The following is an 18356-nucleotide window of genomic DNA, read 5'->3' as shown; positions in this document are numbered from 1 at the left end:
CCACTAATGTATTATAACATTTATATTATGTTTATAATAAAACTATCACATTATGAAGCGACTATATGAAGGATACTTATCGGAATCGATCGACACCATCCGATGTGATCAATATATATATTTAATGATCATTTTAAAATTTCATCCAATTCGGACCTCGTTTAACTGTCGAAATTTCCAGTAAACCAAAAACAACACTAATATGCTCTAAGGGGGGACCAATTACCAAAATGCGAATGTGGAAATTTGTTTACATATTTGAAATCACCTAATTTTTGTTACCTATCGTGCGCGGTCGAACTGAAGAAATCTATTTGGCAAAGCCCCGGTCAATGAGGTTTAAATATGTCAAAACGTGTCCTTTTTAGTTGACCGTTGATACGAACGGTTAAACCATGTCCAAAACGGACGAAATTTTTACGGGTTCCCTAAATATATATACTGATCACATCTAATAGTGTCGATCGACCATATTTTGAATTGGAGTTGTCCATCGCCGAAGTGTCCACTAATGTATTATAACCTTTATATTAGGTTTATAATAAAACTATCACATTATGAAGCGACTATATGAAGGAAACTTCTCAGAATCGATCGACACCATCCGATGTGATCAATATATATATTTAATGATCATTTTAAAAGTTCATCCAATTCGGACCTCGTTTAACCGTCGGAATTTCCGGTAAACCAAAAACAACACTAATATGCCATAAGGGGGGGGGGACCAATTACCAAGATGCGAATGTGGAAATTTGTTTACATATTTGAAATCACCTAATTTTTTTCACCGATCGTGCGTTGTCGAAACGAGAAAACCATTTGGTAAAGCCCCGGTCAATGAGATTTTATTATGTGAAACTTTTTTTTGTTGACCGAAAATTCCGACGGTTAAACGAGGTCCGAATTGGATGAAATTTTGACACGGTCCCTAAATATATATATCGATCACATCTATTGGTGTCGATCGACAATATTTCGAAACTAGAATTTATTTGTGACTTTTGTTTTAGAATGTTTTATAATAATTCTTTTATTATTTCAAACCCTTAAATTAGAGTATTATATTGTTTTTCTAATACAAACCCGTAAGACCCGGCCCGTAGATGCCCGCAAGACCCGGCCCGGTCCGGTCCGCAAAAGCCCGTCTTAGGTGGGCGGGCTTGGATCTTCATATTTTTGAAAATACCCGGCCCGATCCGCCACTTATTTAAATTTATTAAGGTCCGGTCCGGGCCCGTCACTCATGGGCCAGACCGGGCCAAGTCCGGCCCGTTGATGAGCCCTAGCGTAGTGTGTCCCACTCTCGTCAAATGTTTCATTTTAGTGTTGATATATATATGTTCTGCCCTCGGTCGAGTTACAGGGTTCGATCCACATTGTCAACAGTTTGCGTTTGGTTAAAGATGTTTATATCTTGTCTGAAAATCTACACACAGTGGATATGGAGACATTTACATATGATGAGTAAATTCAAAGTTTTACGTACGGGGGCTGTAAATCTTTGCTAGGGTTTGTGAAGGTGGCAGCCGCGCTCTACTTTAGTAGGTAGCGTTCGAGCGGTTCTAAGCTACGATGCTCGTCCTCTTCTCTGGTAAGAGGGAAGTTCGTGGTGTGAGGTTGTGGTGTGTGGACGGCGAGTAGTCCATGCATATCGGCAAACTTAGAAGCTTGATGTTTTGCCGAATGAGCTTGAGGCAGATTGCGGGCCCTATTCGCCTTTTAGATCCAGCTCCGACCGATAGAGTTTGCATTGAGGAGAGTTGAGAAGAAGATTGCGGGCCCTACTTATATCTACTTTAAGAGCTGCAAATGATTTTTTTTAGGCTTCTTTATGGGAAGCAATGCCCCTCCAGACTCCTTTTGTTCAAGAAGTATTTTTGAGGCAATGAGAGTTCTTCAGTAGGGTTTTGTTGGCAGATTAGTACTTGTAACTCTGTTAAGGAGTGGTCAGATGAGTGGATTCTTAGACATTCTTCGTATAGATTTTTGATGACACCTCTCTCACTAGTGTGTGGTTTGTAGATGAGCTTATTGTTGATAAAAAAAATAACAATATTAATTAGTCCATCAGAATTTTCAAGTAGGGGATGTAACAGTATTCTAGAGCTTTCTTAAACAGATCGGTGATAAGGTTATTTGATAGATTGACATTGACTTAGTTTTATGATTATATGAGACATTATAGTATTACACTAATAAGATTGCATACTATATATTAGGAAGGGTCATAACCGCTTTAGGAGAACGTTCCTACACAATTGTAGAAGAGATTATTGCCGGCTGATCTACCTGCTTCTGCTAAGTTATGCATTTGGAAGATTTTTTAAAATATTTTACCCATTAAGTTCACTTGGTTTTTGGGGTTTCTTTTTTAATGTGTCCCATATACTGTATAATTTGTCCACGTACTACCAGTCAATTTGCAATCTTTCCCATTTTCTATTCAGAAACTAGATGTTGTTCTAAATGAAATGTTGGCTATTGATCTTTCTTTGTAGATTAAAATATTAATTTTTAAAGACCTTGTGGAAGCCACCGACACCCCTATAATAATTTTTTATATTTTTTCCTCTTAAATATCGGAGGTTATATGCAATTGTCGTGTTGTTGACTAAGTTTAAATGTAAATACTACCAAGTGCTTTGCTTTGTGGGAGTGCTGAACTTGCCAACTCTTTTTTCAACTGCCTAATGATAAAGAATGCGCCATCTAATGATGATCTCCCTTTAACATTTAAGAAGATTAGATGAAGAGGATCATCTTTTGGACATTTCCCTTCTTGTTGGGTTTTATCTCATTCAAAAAGATTAGATATAACATGACCAGAATCATTTCTTGTTTGAGTTGGCTCTATTGGTTTATCTTGAATTCAAGAGTTCAGTTGGAACGGTCTTGTTGGTTAATCCAAGTGTAGATATGACCCGTCTTGGTTTGAAGAAGCTTAGTAGCCACAATTTGTAGTTATCCTAGAGAAACAACCCACTTCAACCTTCACAATCACTTAAAATTAGAAGGTGAATACCACTGTTGCAACTTATATGGAAATGTTGGAAATTTCATTTGCTACATCCGGCAAAGTTGCAAGATTTCAATATGTAGAGGATTATATTGAATAATTTGGTTACTTGAATAATTTGATTATATTGCTTGATTGATATTCTTACACATATCACCTACATATATACTAGTCTACCCACAAAACAATCCGTGATTCACTCCGTGAATCACGGGCCGTGTTTCATGCCGACATTCTCCCTCAAGTTGATGCATACATATCAACTATGCCCAACTTGCTAAGTGAATCATAAAAGACCCTTTTAGACACTCCTTTTGTGAGCATATCGGCAAGTTCCTCTTCTGTAGAAACAAAAAGAAAACTAATGATCTTCGCATCTAGCTTCTCTTTTATAAAATGACGATCAACCTCCACATGTTTTGTACGATCATGTTGCACATGATTATGTGAAATATCAATAGCTGTCTTGTTGTCACAGTACAGCTGCATAGCACATGCAGGCTTAATACCCAAAACAAAAAAATCTTGTAGCAAATTTCTAAGCCATAACAATTCGCACTCTCTGAGCCATACCTCTGTATTCTGCTTCAGCACTAGATCGAGCTACCACATTTTATTTTACTCCTCCACGTAACAAGATTACCTCCAACAAAGGTAAAGTACCCTGATGTGGATCTTCGATCTGTAATATTTCCAGCCCAGTCTGCATCTGTGAAGCCACAAATCTCAAGGATATTGTTGTGATTAGAAAACATTACTCATCTCCCTTGAGCTGACTTCAAGTACCTCAAAATCCTCACAATAACATCCATGTGATCCACACTCGGATTATGCATAACTGTAAACACCCAACGACATCCTATAGTCTTCTTGCCATATGGTGGAGGTACAAGTTCCCAAGTATTGTTCTTTTGTAATGCTTCCATCTCTTCCTCCATTGCTTTCCTCCATTTTGGATCTCCCAATGCATCCTGCACTTTGTTAGGTACTGATACAATAGATATTTGATTCACAAATGACTCATATGACTTAGATAATCTTTTGGTAGATATAAAATTTGCCACATGATACTTGGCTTTAGTCTGAAGGGTAGGTTCGTATTTTTTTGTTGGTTGACCCCGAGTAGACCTATTTGGCAAAACATATTGTCTACTATTATCCCTAATAGAATGACTAACCTCAGATGAGTGATCTTCTGTACCAGAAGAGCATTGGTCAGGGGTATAAACAGCAGTACGGGAAACATGAGGGGCAGTTGTGTTGTCAGCTTATGGTGCCTGAATCTCTCGAGTGATGACCTCTGGTGATGCCTGTGTAGCTGACACATTGGTAATCTTAACGGAACCTGTTACCATATCGACTGGCTCACTAGTCTCCCTTTCTCCATGATACAGCTCTTCAAAATATGAATTCTCCCCCTGAAGAGCAGTATCAGAAGAGGAAAAATAATTCATGTCCTCAAAAAAGGTAACATCCATAGTGACATAGTACTTCCGAGTAGGAGGATGATAGCACTGGTACCCTTTCTGATGTCCTCAGTACCCAACAAACACACATTTAACTGCCCGGGCATCTAACTTAGAACGTTGATGTTGTGGAAGATGAACAAAAGCAACACAGCTGAAAACACGGGCAGGAAGATTAAGAAAAGAGGGTAATGAGACATGAGATGCAAGCACCTCATAGGGAACTTTCCCCTGAAGGACACGAGATGGAAGACGATTAATGAGGTGAGCAGAAGTAATGACAGCATTACCCCAAAGGTATTTAGGCATGTGGGCACTAAAAAGAATACACCGAGCCATATCAAGTAAATGACGATTTTTTCTTTCAGAAACCCCATTTTGCTCAGGTGTGTAAGGACACGTTGTTTGATGAACAATTCCGTGTGTGTTAAAGAACTCCTGAAAGACATGATTCACATATTCCCCCCCCCATTATTAGAACGAAGAACTCGAATGGTGGCATTATATTGTGTTTGGACAAAGGTATGGAAGGCACAAAAAGCGGGAAAAACCTCATTTTTATTTTTAAGAAGAACAATCCATGAAAGACGTGTGCAATCATTAATGAATGACACAAAATATCGCATTCATGACACAATAGACTCTTTAGAGGGTCCTCAAACATCAGAATGAATTAATTCAAAAGGAATAAAAATTTTAATAGAAGTACTAGGGGAATAAGTAGATCGATGACTCTTGCCCAAAACACATGTCTCACAAGATAAACAAGACTCGTCCACACTAAAGAAGCATTGACTATTTGACAAACTAAGGAACTTGCTGCTTACCTAGACACTAAGCGAAAAATGAAGATAGGCAATGGCTTATGCCAATTATCTAATAAAAGCCTCAACTGTATGTTGTCTTTTAAATAATTATCTTTGACCGTTGCCTATTACAAATGCCTATTAACTAATATATTTGAAACTGTTATACACATGCATTAATTCAACTGTACAACAGTCGATAAAGACTTCATCATAATATGATTGCAATGGGCATGTAACTAGTAATTCAAAGCTACATATAACACTCACACTTTACGATTGAGGAAACTACAATAAAATAATTATTTAAAAGAGAAAAACTTGTTGACAATTGGGGCTGAAGCGCGGGTATCTCGCTCTCTTTAAGAAGTTTCAAGCCCTCTGTAAAATAACACCGGTGCACCAGAATACTCTTGAACCTTCACTTAGTGGTCTTAGACTTGAACTACAACTGCTTAGTGGAAATAAGAACAACTGCTCACACGTAATAATACAAGTGTTAAAATGAGCTTTATTAGGCTATTAGCTAGCACATTACGGCCTTGTGTTTATCACGGTTTTCATGAGTGTATTTCAAGAATAAGCCCCATTCTCATAGAGATCGGCCTCACTCTCACACTCATATAGGTAAAATCTGTTGTTGGCACCCCTACTAGCATAGAGCTAGTATGGCATGCCACCGAGAATAAGCATGACTCTCTAAGCGGATCTACAAGTCACTATGTGGCTCAACTATGATATTCATAGTGTAACTTGTTATACAAGCTTTCCAATGATAGTCGAAACTCACCAAGACACCACTGGGAAGTCACATTTCCGGCCTTATCAAGATGGCTCCATAGTAAGCATAGAGGGGCACTTGTCCCACATTGAAGAATATGTAAATCAAATGGGTTCCCTCACCTATAAAAGGGACCCCTCATCCCACTTAGGGAGGGACCACTATTTGTATAACTTAAGTCTATTTGCCTATACTAGTGGATTCAAGTGGATGTAGCATACCCCAAGAAAGGGAGGTAAACCACTATACTTATTGTGTCAAGCAAACCCTCACTAATAGCTAACCGCGTGATTAGCCACCCATCCGGTAATCACAACGTTAACATTGGCGCCGTCTGTGGAAAACGCTACAAAAAAAAAGTTTTGTTGCTCACCACCCAAATTTTTAAACATTTCAAACCAATAGCACATCAAGCTCTTGTTATAGGAAGAAAAGCATTGCGTAGCATAGTCACAGTACACCGGCGCAGTGGAAAAACCGCATCAACGCCATCGAAAGGAGAGGTTACTGCGAGCCTCAAACAATAGAGGTCCAAGGGTCTCCACAATCAAAGATAAGTTTCTAAAACTAATTCAAATTTCAAAATGCCTTAGCTATGATGGAATAGGCGAGCATGGTTAAAGGAAATATGATTGACTGTGATGATGTGCTCTCTTGCAAACTATTATATATATAAGCTGCATAGTATGCAACAATGTGTGTGTGGTGATGGAAGGAGAAAAGGCTTTAGCACGTGGTGTTGAGGTGTTGGTTTGTGGGGGGAAAGGTTGTTGTACAACAGAATTCTCTATATATATTGACCAACGCGTAGCGCATACCCTTCTCACGGTGCATGACTCCCCAGGATGTGTGCCTCTCTCGCGGTGCACGACCTCCCGTGGTACATGAGTTCTCCGACCGTAGCTCAATGAGGTGAATATGGTGAATGCGCACCTGCTTTGGTGGTGCCCACCACTAGGTTCAATCTCTTGAAGTGCCATCATTCAAACATGAGAGAGCCCCGCCAAAGTACAATCAAGGCAAAGCAAGGTCAAAGAATCAAGACCAACTCTAAGCAAACAACAATGTGCCATGCAATTAAGTCCATTCCAATTTTACATGGCAAGACGTCCATAACTCGATAAAAAAGAAATCCCTTGTGCCACTCGGCACGTGGTGGAGTTTCGGACCACAAAGCTTTGTCATCAACTTCTCTCAACTGATGTCATCAATTAAGTTGAAACACGGATTTGTCTTAGCACGCCGACTTAATAGTTGATACCCAGTACGACAGTGTGGCACCGTTTGAAGTCGATAGTAGGATTAGTGAATGCTTTGTCAAAAACAAAAGTGAACAAAATATTCAAATCTGCATCAATTATCCAGCTGGCAACAGTCGCCAAACTCCGAGCTTCAACAATCTGGGTAGCTCGTTCCCGCACTAACAGTGACATGGGCTTAGCGCATCACCCATCAATTAGCTACGGGAACCAAACCCACTATCCATACCAGCCGCAACTCACCGCATTGTGGCCATCACATTGTCTCCACCGCGCCAAGTAAAGCTAGCGCACTGCTTGAACACCCAACGCCAGAACAAACTCGCCGCAGCTGGAGCGCACCCGTAATGCCACAACTACGAGAACTACGTCGCATCCTAGTGTCAGAGAACGTAGCACAATCAGCGAAGTAACACTGCCAAGCGCAACAGAGCTCTGAAAAAAAAATCCCAACAAGCGCGCGTAGTAGGCTAAGGCCCCAACGCCCATGTGCGCATCACCACCCCGAAGCGCAGTAGCATCCTTGCAGCGTAGTAGCATCCTGCAACGCAATAGCATCATTACATCATCTCCGTGCAAAAGCATAAAGCCATATAAGTTTACTTTCAACTTTCCAAAGCTAGAACATCTATATACATGCAGCTTATGAAGCATTCCTATAACCAACATGCATGCACGCACACCGTAGTGCTAGAGAGCTATTAGATGCCATGTCTAAATCCATTCGCATGAGCTAGGGAATGCTACCACGCATCAATTACAATTATGAACACCACATGCATGCCTCTGTTCTACAAGACCTAATTATGTTGTATATATATGAGAACAACACGATATACTTGTCATTTGATTCTCCTATGACAACGCCACCCATGTTCATGTCTTAAGTCATAACATGTCATTGCTATTATGAAGTCAAGAGCATGTTAACTTACAATCCATGGACTGAATACACATATCATTTGTACATGGTATATAGCATAACAACATAACCTTGCAGGGGTAGCACATACATTAGTCAACTAAATTATGAAATAAGTTGCTAATTGCTTATTTGTTGTATTTGGAGGAATCAAAATGAGAATCACTTCAAACTAGGCATCCTCCACACCAATGCCAAAAAAGTTACTTGCAATCCTTTCTGAGTCATGGAGCGTCATGCTTGGACAACTCCAACATAATTTTGGTACTTGTATCGAGCACAACTCTACTCCGAATCGGTATAAGATAAGTAAAACGCTATACCTCTCCACTCTTACGATAGAGTTATTACCATGTCTTAGCATGATTTTATTATGCTACGAAGCATACTTACTACGAGTACCTGCCACATATATGCTTAGAGAACGTGTGAAGCACACACTTGAATGTCAAACTTGATTGTGCTAATGAAACTAGGAATATTTCTAACCATTGTTCAAGAGAACAATTAAATTCCTTATGCAGACTGTTTCATCACACAACACTCAGACATCACGGAGTCAGAAATTCTTTCCTCGCCAAAAAGTGAGAGACTATGCTCAAGAAGGCTCAAGCCGCGTAAAAACGCGCACTACGCCCAAGAGGGCTCAAGACGTCCTACACATAATGTTTATCTACGCTACGATGGATGCACTATGCCCAAGAGGGCTCAAGCCGCGTAAATACGCGCACTACGCCCAAAAGGGCTCAAGACATCCTACGCGTAACGCTTGTCTACGTTACGATGGATGCACTACGCCCAAAAAGGCTCAAGCCGCGTAAATATGCGCACTACGCCCAAAGTGGCTCAAAGACATCCCACACGTAATGCTTATTTACGCTACGATGGATGCACTACACCCAAGAGGGCTCAAGCCGCATAAATACGCGCACTACACCTAAGAGGGCTCAAAACGTCCTACACGTAATGTTTATCTACGCTACGATGGATGCACTATGCCCAAGAGGGCTCAAGCTGCATAAATACGCACACTATGCCCAAGAGGGCTCAAGCTGCATAAATACGCACACTATGCCCAAGAGGGCTCAAGACGTCCTATGCGTAACGCTTATCTACGCTACGATGGATGCACTACGCCCAAGAGGGTTCAAGCCGGGTAAATACGCGCACTACGCCCAAGAGGGCTTAAGACGTCTTACGCGTAATGTTTATCTACGCTACGATAGATGCACTACGCCCAAGAGGGCTCAAGACGTCCTATGCGTAATGTTTATCTACGCTACGATGGATGCACTACACTTAAGAGGGCTCAAGCTGTCCTATGCGCAAAGCACACTGCGCTCAGCGGACGCACTACACCCAAGATGGATCAAAACATCCTACACGTAAAACTCACTACGCTATGATGGATGTATTACGCTCAATGTTAGCATCCAAAAGACGTCCTACGCGTAGCTTACTACGTTATGATGGACGCACCACACTCTAATTCAACGCCAAAAAGACGTCATACGCGTAGCCTGCTACGCTATGATGAACGCACCACGCTCTAACTCAACGCCAAAAAGACGTCCTACGCGTAGCCTACTACGTTATGATGGACACACCACGCTCTAATTCAACGTCCAAAAGACGTCCTACACGTAGGTCACTACGCTAAGATGGACGCACTACGCTCTATGTCAGCACTTAGACGTCATACGTGCAAAACTCTGCGCTAAGATAGACACACTACACCCGCAGTGGCTCAACGCTGTCCTATGCACATTGCGATATAGGATACACCAGCCTTTAGAGGCCTCACTAGCCTTCAAAGGCTATATTGGCATATAAAAGCCACACTCGCCCGTAGCGGCCATATTAGTCCAAAGCGCCATCGTTCAAGACTACTTCGCCTAAGCACACCACACACATATGCCATATCACTCGAAACCGCCTTGCTGACTAGGGGTTTCAAGGACTAACACACATTTGCGTACTAGATCATATTTGTGACCATACATATACACACGCATCGTGTGTCAAACACACATCGCGCCCGTACATTCTTATGCTACCCATGACAACTGACATATTTCGTGCACATGTTTTTATCTTTGTTTTGCAGGTTTGAGAGTCCCTTCTTGCTTAAGGAGTTCGGGGACTGATAGGGGTATGCCACCGCCCGGACACTTATGCTCGGTGACATGTTGATTGATAAACTCCCCAATCAAGAAGTTCCTCTTACTTAGGGACTGCAAGGGGACATGTTGGCACCCCTACTAGCATAGAGCTAGTATGGCATGCCACTGAGCATAAGCATGACTCTCTAGGCGGATCTACAAGTCACTATGTGGCTCAACCATGATATTCATAGTGTACCTCGTCATACAAGCTTTCCAATGATAATCGAAACTCACCAAGACACCACTGAGAAGTCACATTTCCGGCCTCATCAAGATAACTCCATAGTATGCCTAGAGTGACACTTGTCCCACATTGAAGAATATGTAAATGAGATGGGTTCCCTCACCTATAAAAGGGACCCCTCTTCCCACTTAGGGAGGGACCACTATTTGTATAACTTAAGGCTATTTGACTATACTAGTGGATTCAAGTGGATGTAGCCTACCCTAAGAGAGGGAGGTGAACCACTATACTTCTTGTGTCAAGCTAACCCTCACTAATAGCTAACCGTGTGATTAGCCACCCATCCGGTAACCATAACGTTAACATCTGTCAAAGAAGCCCTTGTAACTGTGACATCCCACTCATATGAGCTACAAACTTTATTAAGAGTTTCAAAAGAACTCAACCTTCATATATGTTACAAGATAAATGCACTTGCACTACAGAGATGATTAATAAAACCTAAGTGCAATTTTCTTACGACCACCTTATGATTCCTTTTTCCCATTGAACCCAGTTTTTTGGATCTCTAATCATTGGGTTGGGTGTCCTCATATATGGCTCATGACAATATGGACTTCAATCTCATCCCTCTTGATGAACTCCAGACCTTATCTCTGGCTAAACCTTTAGACCATCTCCCACCGTAAGGTAAAACCCTTAATATAGCTTACCATTACCTCCCACCATAAGCCATCTCCCACTTCCCGAAATTTTTTTTCCCGTATGTAAACAATTGAAAGCCATAGATAGCATACCATTTGTTAAGGTAAATGAGATTCTAATTTTATTATTTTATCATTTTCTTCCTAATTTATCCTCACATTTTTAATATTCCTATTATATCCCTTTTAGTTTTAGTTACATTTTAATTTTCTCCATAAACATCGTGTTTATATTTTTTTTTACAAATAACGACTATACCATCACGAACCTCACAATAAACTCTTTCATATCTAATATTGAATATGGTCAGGGATAAATTATTTTAATGCATAATAATTACTATGATTTATTACGATAATTAACGTATGTTTAAAACCTTGAAGATGACCTCTAAATTCAGAAAAAGTAGCATGCACATTGATGCATAAAAGTAAAATAACTAAATAATGCATAAATATTAAGAGAAGTCACTAATCACCGAATTCAGTACTCTGGAAGATAATCGTCACCTCTTACATAAATAATAGCCGTTGCAAACCCAAAACCCTATGTATACCTTACTATTTATACCTTATGGTGGGAACTCATAAACCAAATGTATGAAAGATACTAAGGAATATGTCAAAATGGTAAGTCATATATCTCTTATACTTTACTAATTTTACCTTATGTTGGCAGATGCTCTTAGTTAAAGGATCTGCAAGATTGTCACAAGATTTGACATATTTCACATTAATAATTCCATCAATCAAATATGATCTCACAGTACTGTGTTTTCTTCTTATAGAATCTGGATGAATATAGGTGGTTTTGGTCTTTTCCACAAGGGAATTTCATGCAATAAATCTCTCAACCAATTTGCTTCTTCACTTGTAGAAGCTAAAACAATAAACTCGACCTCATTGTTTGCTTTTTTGACTTCTAACATATAGCACAACCACTCAAAGAACAAATATAACTAGTGGTAGAGAGAGAGAATCACCTGAAAAGGTATTCCAATCGGCATCATAAAATAATCTATAATTTTTAGTACCAAGCAAATATTTCATAACACGATCAATTGCATGCCAATGTTCTTTATCTGGCTTGCTTGTGAATCCGTCAAGTACTCCAACGATATCTCCTTCTGCTTGTGACACATGGATTTTTGAAACTCTCTCTGTGAAGGTGGAAATTGTCAATGATGCCAGCAACCACTAGATTATCGCCAATTTGACACCTTTGGATGTAAGCTCAACTACAATCATTTGGAAGTCTTGGACTTGTTTCACAATCAACTTGCCATCCACCATTTGATAGCAGAAAAAGCGACTTGCAGCTATATTTTCGCACCAGCTTCCTCGGTGTCATATTTTCTCTGTAAGGCTTTCCAAATTTTCTTGACAGAAAAGTATGTTGTATCATAATAATCATACAAATGATTAGCAAGACAATTCAAGAGAAAGTACCAATAATTATACTCATCTTTTTCATACTTTTCGACTTCGTATTCATGATCAAGAAGCTCCTCTTCGGTCATGCCTTCAATACTTTTCTTTGATGGATTTTCTCCGTTAGCACATAGGCGACTTTGACAAGATTAAGGTAGAAGAGAACTTTCCCTTCCATCTCCTTAAATGTGCACCTTTGAAGCGAAAAGGCCTGTTGAGATCTCCCACATTGTCAAACGGCTTATCTTGAGTGCACTCCATCTTCTATTGAATCTCCTTAAAATTATTGGGGAAATTACAATAAAATAATTATTTAAAAGAGAAAAACTCGTTGACAATTGGGGCTGAGGCGCGGGTATCTCCCTCTCTTTAAGGAGATTCAAGCCCTCTGCGGAATAACACCGGTGCACCAGAAAACTCTTGACTTGTCCCCTCCAGGATATATACAACAGCCCAACACAAGTTGTATGATTCACAACAATCAGCACAAATCAGAGGAATCGAAAGCTCCACCAAGCAAACACCTTTCTTTGGCCGTACAGAAACACAAGACACTTTCTAGGGAATTTTTCATAGAAAATCAATGGGTGAATTTTTTTATTTCACTTGTAACCTTCATGCAACAATTGGTGGTATATAGGCTTGTAGGACACTCCCATGATTAATAGGGTAGTAACCAATTGCTATAGGTTATAAAGAATAAAAGTACAATAAACCACCATAGGCTACACAAAACTAAATACAAAAATGTTACAAAATAAATTCTAATATGTAACACCCAAATTAAATCACCCATAATTAAAAACAATAATAAATATTAAATGCACCAATATTTACAATCTAGATATCCATCAAATCTTTCTTACGTTCAGTAGCAAGATTACGTCCTCAGATAAATACACCATTTTTCTACATACCCATATATACATCATATTGCACATATGCATGCAAGATCAGATGATGGTGGAGAAAGTAGCGGATGACTCAGGAAGCTGTGGGGAGCTAGATGCACCGCAAACCTCATTACCATTACTATTAAGGGAACTAGTATCTTTGGAACCTTCTTGTAATCCAGCATTAATATTCTCAACATTGTTCATACTGTTTGAAATGGCAGCAGCTAAGGCTGTAGTGAACTTCGGGTTAGAAGTAATGGCTGCAGTTATTGTCTCAACCATCGAACTATGGCGCCGATCTAGTTCCTTTGCCGCTGGAGATACTGCTGCATAATTAGGTTGAGAGAAATTCGAATACAAGGGGTGCCCTATAAGGGGATGATTATAACCCTGCAAAGGAAGAGGAAATGACGTGGGCATGGCATTGTTGTTCATAAATGGCATAGAATTAGGGTTAGTATTAGGGGTGCGGGTCATGTCCAGTGTGATTGTGGGAAATGTAGCAGAGGTTGAAAAGGTGTCCATGGAAGAAACATAGGAATGCTGAAGAGAAGAGAACAAGCCGGTAGACTGTGGTAGATGCTGATGATGACCTTCTTTCTTGCTGGTTGCTGAACCTGATAACAACATAGTTGCTGCTGCTGATGTGGTATTAGCCATAGATCTCGCGGCTGGGGGAAGAGGGTGGTTGTGATTACCCTCATATGTGGTTATCAGAATGGTCTTGTCCTCTGCCATTCTTTGCACCTATGTAAAATTAAACAAAGTTAATCAACTTGAACAATACGTGCATACTTCTAAAGATCAACTAATTTCGTACTGTTGCTGAATTAATTAGCTAGATGTATATGATGAGTATCTATTTAAACCTGTTTCCGAACGGGGCATCCAGCAATCATAGTGCAGCGATAGTAAGAACGAGGACAAGGATTTCCCTTGGCCATCTTTTGCCCGTATTTCCTCCACTGACAACCATCGCTAATCTGCAGTATTTAAGAGTTAGTAATAGCTATATATGCCCACATACATATATACTGGCATATATGTATTTATATATATTGTCAATTGATAATAGACTGAATAATTAGCTAGTCTCTCCAAAATAATCAAATAAATAAGCTAGCTAGTTATAATTTGTTCGACCAAATCATAATGCATATATGCCACACAGTCACTCAGCTGAAATCCACTTTGCCTTACTGTTTTTCAAAATGTACGTCCAGATCTACAACATGAACTTCAAGCAATATGCTGGGTGAGCTCTATAGCATTTTATGTTAACTAGTAACTAATTAGAATTGTATTCAATTCGTGGTCACCTTTTTTTAATATATGAATCCAAAGTCTGATGATCCTCCTGTTGTGGAAATCTTTCAATTGCAAAGGAGAATGTAAACTTTAGACCCACCACTTAATTAGTCTTGGAATGATTAATTATTAATTCATTAGATCGAAATATGCAGTAATGCAGATTATTATCGTCAATAAAAATAAAAGTTAATTATTTTTCATAGCTGAACCAAATGGCCGTGCATGCACTCGTAAATATATATATAGATCGGTTTCAAATGTCTGGTTTGTGGATCCTCGATTTCCTCTCCGAAATGCAAATCCTTGCAATCATTTTCTGCAAGCAAGGAATTGTCGCCGTCTGTAATCATCTTGCAGAGAGAATGATCACTGCTTGGTGCAAGGATGTTAAACTTGACAACTTAGGCTAGGATATTCTGATCGATTATCAAATTAAATTAGAAATTTCACATTTGAGTACATTTGTTCAAATTTCCCCTTCGTTGCTAACGTTGACATATATCTATTAACAGTTAACCAATTAACTTAGTACGTACCATGGGAGCTTCTGATCTTGTTCGAACTGAGACCCTAGCCCTCTTTAAAGGAACCTGATCGCGATCAGTAGTAGCTAGAACTTGTTCTTGATCATTATCGTGATGAGTGCTACTTTTGGGGGATTGGTCGTCATGTTGGAATGACAACTTTGGATCGAGATAGCTGTTGTCTGCACAATTTGTCTTCAAACCATAATCGTTAAGTTGTTTTGCGTTGACAAAACATCTAGCAGCCTAGCTCTATAGATATCAGCAACTACCAAACCCTAGCTAATAATCTAATATTACTAATACTGTCATGAATTAATATGCACATTGAAAGTCATATATATGTATACCAGCTGCTGTTGCAGTCTGATCATGCGCAGCTGATCCTGCAACTCATTGTAGCTTTTGGTGATTTGCTCCAACATGGTTTTGAGCTTTTGATTCTCTTCGTGTCCTCGCTGTAACTCAACTTGAAGCTGAAGCGCAGTCAGCTGATAACCAGGAAGAGAGTACAGCTAGCCAAGTTTCAGATAATAATAATAATAATAATAACGAATATATAACAATATAACAAATTCTAATCAAGCAACCGAACTCCACGAATGAAGAGACAAATATCAAATCTGCGATTGCCGGAAAACGTACCTTTACGTGACTTGCAGGCGCCGGTTGATTCAGAGGTTTATTACTGGAACTGAGGTCAATTTCTTTGGTATCGTCGAGTAATGTCTTTTCTTTCAATGATGGTTCAACTAGACGATGATCGGAACTACTACTGAGCCGCAGAAAACTCTGATCCGAGTGTAAGAGTTTCAAGTCACAGCCTTGTTCATCCATGACCTATAATTCGAACAATTGGAGAGGGCTGGAGATAATCGATCGATGCGTAACTTATTAGCGGAAGATCGAGTAGTATTTGTAACTTGTATTAGTAAGAAGGGTTTTCAAATTCATTCAAGCTAGTAAAGCAAGAATTATGATCGACTAGCTAACGAGCTAGTTTATATGATCAGGATAAGTTAGTCTTCGTCTTCTGCAAAATTGAAGTCGCAAACAGACATGGGTACCTATCTATTACCTACCATAATAAAGACTCGAGAGTCTGAGTTTCTTGTCTCATACGATTAAGTTTGAATTTGATGACCAGAATTGAGATAGAGATCTTACGTGGGGTTGAGTTAGTCCATTATTAGTATATTAGTCAAAGCCAAACAAAATATAAATAAGTTAATAATGAAATCAAGGTGTACAGTAGAGCCGTATATATACTGTACACTACAAGAGTTGTACATCTTTGGTTTTCATCCACTAGGTTTTAACTCTGTAATAACCCTAAAATTTCAAACAATATTAGTTTGATTTGAATTCTATAAAGTTATGAAATTCAATTAAAATGAATTTGTTTGTTTGCAACTTTACGGAACGGAAACGGAAACGTTCCCGGAACGTTTAATAAGAAAAACGTTACGTTTCCGAACGAATTTATCGACTTTTATTCCGTCGCTCGGTTGCGAAAACTTTCTTCACGAAAGTTGTGGAGCTCGTCGATACGAGTTCGTGAGTATGTGACGCGTTCTAATCGGACATCGGACGTGGAAGTTAGTTTCCGATTTTAGAAACGAGTATAAATAGGATGTTTTGGAGATTAGGGTTTCCATTTCAGGAAAACCCATTCTCTCTCTTCTCTCCGCCTCCCTCCCTCTTTCTCTCTCCCCGAAAACTCTCTCCCTCTCCTCAGAAAATCGCCTCCGTGCGATCTGCCTCCCTGGGCCTCCGTGTCGTGCACCGCCGCTCCCTACGACATCACGAGGCCCTCCGCACCAAACCCCGAGCTCGCGCCGCCCTGTTTCGCTGCCGAGAGCCCCCCTCTCTCTCCGAGCCTTCTGCATCTCGTCGCGACCTACGCCTCCAAGCCGTCGCGTACATCACAGCTGCTCCCTGGAGCACCGTGTGACCTCCGCAGCAGCCCTCAAGCTCACCGCTGCTCAAATCGACGTCGCTGGCTTCTCACGCATCACCGACGACAAATCGAGCTTCCATCATTCGAATTAGGTAAAAATTAATGTAATTGAATTGTGGTTTGTGATTGTTGGATGTTTGGGATTGTTTTGGGAGATTTCTGGATCGATTGGAGAAGGATTGAGGAGAATCGGAGGTGTAGGTGGCGAGGGTTGAGCACCGCTGCCTTAGGCGGCGCGTGTGAGAGGGTGAGGTAGTGTAGGGGTGGCCTAGGGCCGTGGGAAGGGCGGAGGAAGAAAGGAGGATGGTTTTGGGGTGGCGGTGGCGTGATACGCGCCGTTGGGGGTGTCGGCGCGTGTGCCCCACGCGCCGCCACATGCGGCGGCGTGAACAGTGATTCCGATAAGGGTATTTTGGTAATTTACTTACGTACGGTAAATGTAAATGTAAATTTTATTTACGTACGGTAATGTAAATTAAAATTTTACGTACGGTAAATGTAAATATAACTTACTTTCAGTAATTGTAAAAAGTAATTTGTAAAAGGTAATTTAGTAAATTTTATTTACTGAGATTGTATTTACATTTGAATAGTATGTATACGTACAGAAATACGTAAATAGTATGTATACGTACAGAAATACGTAAACAGTATGTATACGTACAGAAATACGCATTAATTGTGTATTTGTACAGTAATACATGAACAGTACTGTGAATAGCAACATTGAATAGTACCGTGAATAGTAATCATGAACAGTAAATTCGTAAAACCGAAAAGTGCTAAACAGTAACCGATTATTACGGTTTCGGCATTTAAAGGTTTACGAAACGTTTCTAAATTCTTTTCTTATCTTTTCAAGGTGATCTATAAAGCGAGGAAATGAATTATCTTCGGAAATTGTGGGATTACGCTCGACTCGATAAGG

At 39.9% G+C, this 18356-nt stretch overlaps 1 protein-coding gene across 1 annotated transcript; it reads right to left on the bottom strand.

Moving 5' to 3' along the window:
• Positions 1-13497: 13497 nt before the first annotated feature.
• Positions 13498-16498, bottom strand: LOC126791386 (probable WRKY transcription factor 47). The gene is made up of 5 exons (XM_050517837.1): positions 16114-16498; positions 15819-15959; positions 15481-15663; positions 14503-14616; positions 13498-14380 (listed from the first exon to the last, which is right to left on the bottom strand). The coding sequence occupies exons 1-5, from the start codon at positions 16303-16305 to the stop codon at positions 13691-13693; spliced, it is 1320 nt and encodes a 439-aa protein (XP_050373794.1). The 5' UTR covers positions 16306-16498; the 3' UTR covers positions 13498-13690.
• Positions 16499-18356: the final 1858 nt, after the last annotated feature.

The sequence above is a fragment of the Argentina anserina genome, chromosome 1 (genome assembly GCF_933775445.1).
Source record: "Argentina anserina chromosome 1, drPotAnse1.1, whole genome shotgun sequence".
Lineage (NCBI taxonomy): Eukaryota > Viridiplantae > Streptophyta > Magnoliopsida > Rosales > Rosaceae > Argentina > Argentina anserina.
This window is presented reverse-complemented; position numbering and strand designations above follow the sequence as displayed.